The sequence below is a fragment of the Mya arenaria genome, chromosome 7 (genome assembly GCF_026914265.1).
Source record: "Mya arenaria isolate MELC-2E11 chromosome 7, ASM2691426v1".
Taxonomy (NCBI): Eukaryota; Metazoa; Mollusca; class Bivalvia; order Myida; family Myidae; genus Mya; species Mya arenaria.
The window spans coordinates 11,832,478-11,842,501 of NC_069128.1; the positions used below are offsets into that span (position 1 = coordinate 11,832,478).

The 10,024-nt window shown below is 39.6% G+C and overlaps 1 protein-coding gene across 1 annotated transcript; it reads left to right on the top strand.

The window, feature by feature from the left end:
- Positions 1-7,913: 7,913 nt before the first annotated feature.
- LOC128240916 (uncharacterized) lies at positions 7,914-8,654 on the top strand. Its single transcript, XM_052957911.1, has one exon. The coding sequence runs from the start codon at positions 7,914-7,916 to the stop codon at positions 8,652-8,654; it is 741 nt and encodes a 246-aa protein (XP_052813871.1).
- The last annotated feature ends 1,370 nt before the right edge of the window (positions 8,655-10,024 follow it).

Here is a 10,024-nt window from a genome sequence, read left to right on the forward strand (position 1 = left end):
ATCATTTTTAAATATTAAAAACGACATGAATAAGCTACTTAACTTAATAAGCTACTTAACTTTTCTTCCAAAAAATGATTAACTACGTAAAATACTTGTAGAAATAGACGTCACATGCAGGAGACAGCTAAAGACGGTTTTAAAGATAACATGAATCTGCATTTTTTCCATAAAATAAAAGGACTGAAAGTTTAGTTATGTAAGGATACTATATTCAAACTTATATTTTGTTTCAGTAATTCATCTTCAAAAACTAGAAGGCAAGTGCTCTTCAAAGTTTGCTTTTATATAAACGGTTTAAATAAAATCCAAGCAATTAATTAAGTCTATCTGCCCAACTAATTGCTGGAAACATTCAAATTTTACGAATTTTCTTAAAAATAACACCATAAAAATTCGGGGTGAGCAATAATATTAGCAATCAACGATGTAAGACTACTATTGTACTTTGATATAATAGTATAATGACCATTAACATTTCTTAGCGAATCTTATCAACTGTGCCAAAAAACACCATATGATGGTGAACTAGGAACATCTTCAACTAAAGAAGGGTAATTAATTATTTTATAATTAAAATCATAACGTTTAGCCAAACTAAATTGACATTGTTGATCTTTTTGCATCAGTACACAAAGCGCTACTGCTACACCATCAGCAACACCAACTCCTCATAAACATAAAAAAAATTATCAATTTATTTAGTTGTGGACGAGTTTTACCATTCCGTATTATTTTATTCTATAAGTAAAATAAATTGTAACAAACACCATCTCTTATAACATATCAATTTATTGAGTTGCTACTTTTTAAACAGAGTAAATATCGTGGATGACATCGCAATATATAGCATCAATGTACTACGTACTTATTGTTATAAAAATCAAAACAAAAAGGTTCTGTTGTTTTGTTGTTTTAAAATCAAAAAGTGGACATATGCGACCCGGAACTGCAAGGGTTCGCTTTAAGGCGCCAAGTAGTCCGTTAAAAATACAACAAGCCGAGATAAGGGCAGAGAATTTGTATTCCCCCCCCCCTTTGCTAAATATTAAATGTTTTACTTATCGCCATGTTTGTACGCAATACACACCCTGCTGACACACAATCAACACGCAATGTAAACTGTTTCCACAACGTTTAAAGGTCAAACGCAAAATAACACTGGACACAACACGCAAGAACCTACAGGGTTACGCAACAAAGGTATTACCATAACACAAGAGCAACAACCTAAGGGCTTGTATATTATATTGAGTTAAATTATCGTCTTAACATGTTTTTGCCTGTTTGTCTGTAACAAAATATTTACCGATAGGGTATGGCGCTTAGCCCCGCCATCAAGTTTAACGTTGGAAACAAACATAAAAAAGGTTAGATTCAACCAAAAATGAGTATTGGCTGGTATAGTGATCATGTATATTAAAAGTTACCCTACTCTCAGCAGCTGAAGTTTTCCGCAACAGTAAATTGGTTTCCCCCAAATTGCCCGACATAATTTACATACTCTTCAATCAACATCTTAGTTTGGTATCATAAATTTAAAGATAAAAAAGTTATTGAACAGATTGTGGCTGGGGAGGCAATGTTTACAAATAAATGTGTTGAATTTATCCTCATTTTTTCGTATTTTCTCGGCAAATATGGCATATCTTTGCATGTTGTAACCGTGAAGAATATGTTTTTTCCTCACACACTGGACGCATTCATTTTTCAAATTTATAAAAAAGTCAACTTACCAGGCAAAAATAGGTCCCAGAATCGGTATTTACCAATCCAAATACGCCATTTTGTTTCCCATGAAACATTTTTCTCACTTAATGTTTGCCATAAACGAAATTACGTCCCCCCCCCTTGTCTCTGGCTAATCGAGATTTCGACGTCATTTAAATGGACGCGCTGTTCTAAAGAAAGTATCTACTGCCTTAATATCGCAAGCAATGCGTCAGACAGACCCCCGGATCCAGTCTATTTATTCGCATACGTTTGTTTTCAATCGCTTTCGCGGCTAAAATTTGACGTCGACACAATCGTTACCCCCGAGATGAATGAAAACAGCCCTTGATGGACAAAACCTTCGTTTCGATGGCTCGGCGCAGCCCGTGCCACCCAAGTCCCCTTACACCGTACCATCCTATCTCGCATGAAGTGCGTAGATTCGCTTTCCCAGTTTCCCTCGCCCGGACGCCAGCCCAATATGGTATGGAATCCCCAACTATCCAAATGTCTGAAATGTGTTATATAGCAGCCCTATAATGGACCTTGATGTTACAGCCATATAATATATATCATATATTGTTTTTCGGTTAAAAACACTGTAAAATCACACCTTCGCTGGCTACGGTCTTATATAACGCTTGTAGAAATTCGAACGCCCAGTTGCCTAACTTGCTCATTTGACATATTCAATGAAGCCAAATCGGTAGCCCGGCCTATTTTAAAACTGTGCGTTCTGTAATGACCTCTCGAATACGCAGTTTTTTTGTATGCACTTGTTACAATATTCGCGCATCGCCCGAACCGGGCGGATTGTTTGTTCCGCTTCCGCTGGGAGCGTTAATGTCAATGAATTCATTTTATTGTGTGTCCGTTACGTGATTGCAATGCTTTTGAAATTTATTTTGCAATCATCCGCTAACAATGTCGGGTTACTCGTGGAATTACTTGAAACTGACTCAACGATGCGATAAAAGGCCAAAATATGCAAATGTAAATATTGTGTGAAACAGACTTGCCTCATATTCTGACATTCAGTCTTGACATGTATAACTACTCCACATATGGTGTATATAGCTTAATTGCTGAAAAAAACATGTTCAGTACAACAGAAGGAGATGTGGTGTACTATCATGTTCGAAGAAATGCATAGCTTGGTTTCAATAGCTTCAATACAAAAAAATAAAACCACTGTATCGCGATTGGTTTTCATTGTGCCATCACATGCCAATGTGCCGTCACATGCCAAATGATACCAGTAGTGATCCTTACGGGATCGCGAAGCGGGCGAAGCCATATTCAATCACATAGAGCTAGAGCCAGGTCAAGAGTGTCCTCTCCACCTACTTTTTTAATCACCGTTATATACAGCGGACCGGTATTCCCGCCAAAAAAAAATGATGTTAAAAAAAAGGCCAAGTAAGAGTGGTTTTATCCACTCTTACTTGGCCCGTTTTTTATTTTTCTTAAACAATTTTTTGGAACTGTTTAAATACATTTATTCCTCATTTGTATATACACATTTCCATTGGTTCAATACACGTAAACGTTCAAAAAGATGATCAACATTTTCAAAACCATATATATGCAATAAACGATCAAAGTCAGGGTCTTCCATAATATACATATCAAGCAAAACTTTAACAATAGATAATTGGTTTTCAATATTTTCAAAATCAACTTGCTGAACTTCTATCACAGTTTCGTTTGGGTTAACAGTAAGATAAATAACAACATCACTATTTAAATTTGAGAACTCTAACAATAAACTATCAAAAGCATCATTATCACCATCACTATATTTCATCACATCTTCAGTCTATTTCCGGCATTGTTTATGACAGAAAAGAATGTTTGATCATATGCCAAACTTGACCTATTGCTCCGGATAGGTAATCGTCGAGCTCGGCGAGGGTGGAGAACTCATTTCTACGGTTTCGCACGACGACGGCCTGGGCTTCATCTTCACTGTCTTGGGTCTCTTGGATGAGTATATACGATTGTACTTTATCGTGGAGTGCAGCCCGCTCTCGCTCGGGTCGATTTGCAATCGCTTGGTTAAGAATTTTAGCAGCTTGCGAAAGAGAAAAGACGGCAGCCTCAGAATGTGACAGATCAACACCTGAACTAGGTCCGGCTTCTTCATCTGAAATGGGAAAGAAGGTTCTACCTCCTAGTTGAGCAGGCGGACTTTTGTTCGTGTAATTCTTGTGAATGAACCTGGTCAGCTACAGTGTAGGCTCATATTTGGGAACAATGAATTCAGGTGCATCTCCACTTGCATCAGGCTCAGTCCGTGCCCGTTTTGGTATGGGCGACAGGGGTGGTGTAGGTGGAGTTCTCACGGTGGTCCCAGGTATAGGAGAAAGATCCCCTCGTTCCGGCCAGTCTGACATCACCTCGTTCTCGATACACGCCATCTGTTCGATTGGTTGAATGGGAGTACTCGTGATCTTCGGTGCAAAGCGTTTGCTCTTTTTGTCATAGGCTTCTTCAATCCTCGAGATTGTTTGAACCATTTCATGTATGGACTTTTTTATTGGATAACTGTCCACCATGCTGTTGCAGTTGAGGACCTTCTCATACATTTTGTGAACCTTAACCAATCGGATCTTCTGATATTTTAGCTTCTGCATCTTTCACGTTGTACCTCTCCTCGTGGCAATCTAGAAGAACACACTTATCACCATCCCATTTCCAACTGTAGTCACCCGCCCACTGCATCCAGTTTACGATCTGGCCTTTCATTTCTTTATTCACGCAGCGAATAGGATAACGCTCCAGTCTGTCAGGCTCCAACATCAGATAATGGTCAACCCCTGTGCCAAGGTGAAGATACGAAAAATGAGATCTGTTCTCTTCCTATTCTTCAGCACGTGCCCAATATTCTTCCAGAGACACATAATCCTGTGTTTGTGTCATGATGTACTTTTCAATGGCCTCCTCCACCTCAGACCGGAAGTCGTCGTCATCGAGGTTTGATGCAAAGTGAAGTCTTTGTCCTGTTCATCTTGAATGAACGCAAATACATTGGCAAAAAACTTCGGGTTAGGATTTCCAGCTGTCTTTAAGACTTCACTTTCCACAAGGTCCATGTACACGACCATGCGGTTCCTGAGGCCCTCCTCTTCTTGCGAGTAGTTAACCCAGGGCGTTGTGTTGCAAGTCAGAAGTATGGGTGTACGTTCTAGGAAGACTGGGCCCTTTATTTTCATACCGACCTTTTTCTTCATCCCTTCCGTGATTGTTTTAAATTCTTCTACTTGCTCAGGTTTTACGAGGTTGATCTCAGGTATTATGATTACCTCCTTGCCGATACAGTCCATGTACGCGAAGTCCGCGGAAGGTACAGTTTGGCCGGTTTTGTTTGGGAACGGGGTCAATGCATTTGCCCAATAAGTTTTCCCGGCATTCGATCTCCCATGCAACATGAGGGTGTTGACTTTGTTCAATTTCTTACCGAAGATCAAGTAGATGTCTAGTGCTAGTTTTGCTGGCGCAATGTCTTGTTCTCTGCACCACTGTACAAATGTCGCCGCCGTTGCTTGAACAGGCTGTAGTCCAGGATCATCATAGTTGCCCTTGATGAGCGTGTCAGTGTACGTATCCCCACCTTGTTCTCTCATCATGGCCATTTCTGTTGTTGCCTGACTTAAGATTTTTGCTGAATTAGGGGCTGCCATAATGCTCCTCCACTGTAAGATCAGAGACTGGGGTAGAGGTTCTTGGCGACGGAGGTGTGTGAGGACCTCTTCGAACGTGGTGGCGTTGTACTCGATCATCTTGTCTATCACGACTTGTATCTTCCGAGCTGTGGCTGTGATAGGAAGTTGACCTGGATGTTGGGCTGTAGAACTCGCCATAGATTGTTGAAAGGTGGGAGATTGTACTTCGATCGGTATCGCTGACGTGACTGGGGGTGTTGGGGTCGTGTGTGACTGTAGAAGTCGGCTCATGACGCTCTCTTCGTCTGAAAATTTCACGTTCGTATGGTCCTGCCCTTTTTCCTCCAAAGATCTTCGTACATCTGACTCTCTTCCCCTCTGCTGAACATGGCTTCGACGGTTCCTGACCCTTCTGATGTTGGTGTAAGTTTCTGGACTTCGTTCAGCATGTCTTGATTGTTGGTGCCGATGAAAATGCGGGGTTCCCGGAGACACTAGTTCATGAGCCCTGGAAAGTTCTTGCACTTCTGCAGCCGAACGCTCAATCCAGCGAAGAAGGGCTCTATCTCCTTCACTGTCGCTTTCAGCCTGTTCATCGCGTAAACTCCTGTGTGCAAGGACTGACTCTGGGTATGGACAATTGCATGGAGATGGAGGCTTGGAAAACTGCAACTGCGGTCTAAACGGCCGTCGTGCCAAAATACAGCGCTGGGCATAGAATTGAATGTATTCTTCATGGCATTGACAAGATTCTTCGCGCAATCTGTCAGGCTGTCGTAGTTTCTGAGTTGGGTGCACCACTTGAACGTCAGAGTACATCGCAGATGGTTCGCAAGTATGTCTTCTCCGGAAAAGTACTCCAGGCATAGTCCACCTTTTTGATTCTTTATAACGTCACCGTTTTTATTGAGTTTCGCCTTCTGAGGCCGAATACAGTCCACCAGTTCTGGGAAGGCGTCTAAACCACTTATCACCACGGAATATAGGGTGCCTGATGCTGTGAGTGATGTATCTCTGATCTCGGTGATGGTTTTTTATGCCCCCACAAAGTGGCGGCATATAGGGTTGCCCTTGTCCGTACGTACGTCTGTCTGTCTGTACGTACGTACGTCCCGAAGATTGTTTCCGATCTAATTCTTGAAAACCGTTTGTCCAATCCTCACCAAACTTTAAACACATGTTTGTGACCATAATATCTTGATCAAGTTCCTTAGCCATGGAAATCGCTTCTGTCATTTAGGAGTTACGGCCCTTTATTTGCAAAAAAAGACTTGAAAAATACGTCCCGAAGATTGTTTCCGATCTAATTCTTGAAAACTGTTTGTCCAATCCTCACCAAACTTTAAACACATGTTTGTGACCATAATATCTTGATCAAGTTCGATAGTCATGGAAATCGCTTTAGTCATTTAGGAGTTACGGCCCTTTTTTGCCAAAAATACTTCAAAAATATATGTTTCCAATCTAATTCTTGAAAAGTATGTGTCCAATCCTCACCAAACTTTACATACATGATTGTGACCATACTATCTTGATCAAGTTCGATAGCCATGGAAATCGCTTTAATCATTTAGGAGTTAGGGCCCTTTATTTCCCAACAATATCTTATCCGATCTAATTCTTGAAAAGGATTTGCCCTTGTCCTTACGTACGTACCAAACTTTTCACAACTTTACACACATTTCCAGGAGCATATATCCATTATGCTTTAGTACTTTTCTAGATTTTCTTAGCAACAACATACTGAAAACAGAAATTAAACAGGTAATATGATTTTATATTTTTATATTGTTTAAATAGATTGTACTTTGTACTATTGTAGTGATTCATTCGTATTATATCATCTGCACTGTGTTTGTATTGCATGCCTTTACTTACAAAACCTCTGTGAAAAACGGAACGAAATTTTGAAAATCTGTTTATAGAACTTTATCACACACATTTTATTTCCAATTTTTACTAGGTCTATTTTGGTATGACAATAACCCTTACATTACATTTATGTTGTATGGACAATAACAGGTTCGTTTCGTTACGTTTATGCAATATGGTGCCAGATATACCGATACAATTGAACTTCCTGGAACCTGACGATAAATTTCTCAGTTTCCGGCTTTTGTGTTGGTATATTAGAAGTGACGCCTTCTCGTGGTGGCACCGTAAACAGAGACTGTGGTGTGTATCATTTACTTTTAACCATACTCTCAACAGGGGCTATAACACATACTAACCCTTCACATAGCCATACCCTTTGGTAGTAGTTTGTATCATTTGCTTTTAACCATACTCTTTGCTGTTGTTTTGCTCCCAATAGGGACTATAACACATACTTACCCTTCACATACCCATACCCTTTGGTTGTAGTTTTAAACCATGTAGCATATCAATGTCATAATTGCTTGTAGATAGTTGTGGTGTAAAACTGGCTGTATTATTTGAAGCCCTTCCCTTTCTTGCTTTCAGTATGGATAATACAGTTCCACAGTCTCTGGCCAAAGTCACTTCAACAGCTGCTTTTGCATGTTTATCTACAGCATGGCATATATCTACTTTCAGAACATGGATAGAATTACACAAGACAGTACTGAAATTAGAAAGGTAGGCCTGCAGATGACAGGCCTCCTCACAACCATATCTGTTGGCGGCATAACGCAAGAAAAACTTAAAATGCTGAATGAATTAAATGAAGACATCACTAAAAAAACTGAGAGCATTGTGAACGAGGCTAGCAGAATGGACCAAGCTTTAAAGGACAGTCGTGAAAAAATAAAGAGTCTTAGGAAGGATCTGCAAGCTTCATCGAAGAACTACTTTGAGTGTCAAACAGCAAATAAAAAGATCCGAAAAGACCTGGAAGAAAGTCAGGCATCTTACTCCAATATGCAAGAAGAATTGAACCGGAGCCAAACCACTTTGGATCAGATGTTCAGTGAAGACTCTTTCTGCTGCAGCACACCAGTCAATGAAGAGGGAACTGGTGGTGCTTGTGACGACACCTGCAAAGAGGGAACTGGTGGTGCTCGTGGCGACACCTGCAAAGAGGGAACTGGTGGTGCTCGTGGCGACACCTGCAAAGAGGGAACTGGTGGTGCTTGTGGGGACACCTGCGAAGAGGGAACTGGTGGTGCTCGTGGCGACACCTGCAAAGAGGGAACTGGTGGTGCTCGTGGCGACACCTGCAAAGAGGGAACTGGTGGTGCTTGTGGGGACACCTGCGAAGAGGGAACTGATGGTGCTTATGGCGACACCTGCACCAATATCAAGAAGACAGATTGACTGAAATAATCATGAACCATTATTGTTGAGATATAGGCTGATTGTATTGACCTGGCAGGGTGGAGTTTCAAGGCATTTTGTTTTTGTTTGATGGTTTTTTATTTTGCCTGCCATTTACAGATAACTGTAAAGCTAGCTAGGATTTCAGAACTACCCGTCCACCGTGTAAAAAATTGCAAATTGCTTTTTCAGCGTTAAAGGTTAGCTCCACCTTTCCAACTCTATAAAATCGGCTAATACTCTTACAGAAGCTTATCAACAAGCCAGAAAAAATCTTCATCATGTGTTTTTGTGACATTTTCCTCAGATTTGTTTCTTTTTCATAACTGACTTGATCATTTACACGTCAAACTTGTGTGGTGGCGGTTGATTTTCTTCACTACATAGCATATTGAAAAGGGTTTTTATTTCTCAATAACCTGTCCTGTTTTACCAAATTTATAGGGCATACTATACCAAATTTATAGAGCAAACTAATGTTTTGGTGGCATTTTCTTACTGTTACCTTCAGCCATGTCCATTGTCATATGCACATTTTAAAGTGTGGTTGCTGATCTGGGACAGATCATCATAAGATATGAAACAGGTATCAGAGAAAATAAAAATCCCTGTAGTGTTGGTGATAGGCTAGACATGCACTGTATTGTGAGAATTGTGTTGCTCTATGTAATCATATCATTCTGATTCTTCTTTGTTGCTCTATGTAATCATATCATTATGTATCTTAACTCTAACTGGTTAAGGAACCAAGTAAAAGTGTCCATGCAAAAAGGGTAGACCAATTTTAGAGGGCTCCTACAGGAGCCCTCTTATCAGAGTCTGCACTGTTCGCTTTTCATTTTTTTAATGTATATTTTACCAAGATAAACAATTGTCTTGTTATAATAACCAACTGCTATATTAATAGTCTACCAATTCATATATTCAGAAAGAGAGGAACCAGCTTTAATTAATTAATCACTATAGTAAGAGCTAAAATACTTACCTGCTTTAATCAATCGTTGAACGAAATTTTATGTGCTTCTTTTCAAAAGTTAAAAAACACCTGAATGCATACATTCAACTTTTCTTTTCAACAATAAAAAGCACTTGAATACATAAATTCATCTTTTGTGGTTTTCATAAACCCAAACTTATTTCTAATGTAACACCTCACATTGCTTGTCTATCATTGATAGAATATTCACATTGATTTTCATGTCTTTATATATTTGCAATGCAGTAAGATTTGTAAAAAAAATTGATGCTAGATTCTTAACCCTTTCTACACCGACTATTATTTCGCTTAATTAAGTTTATTTATTTCAGAAAAATACTTTGGTTACTTCCTAGACGTGTATTTACTTAATATATGTTCAATCTAAAACTCT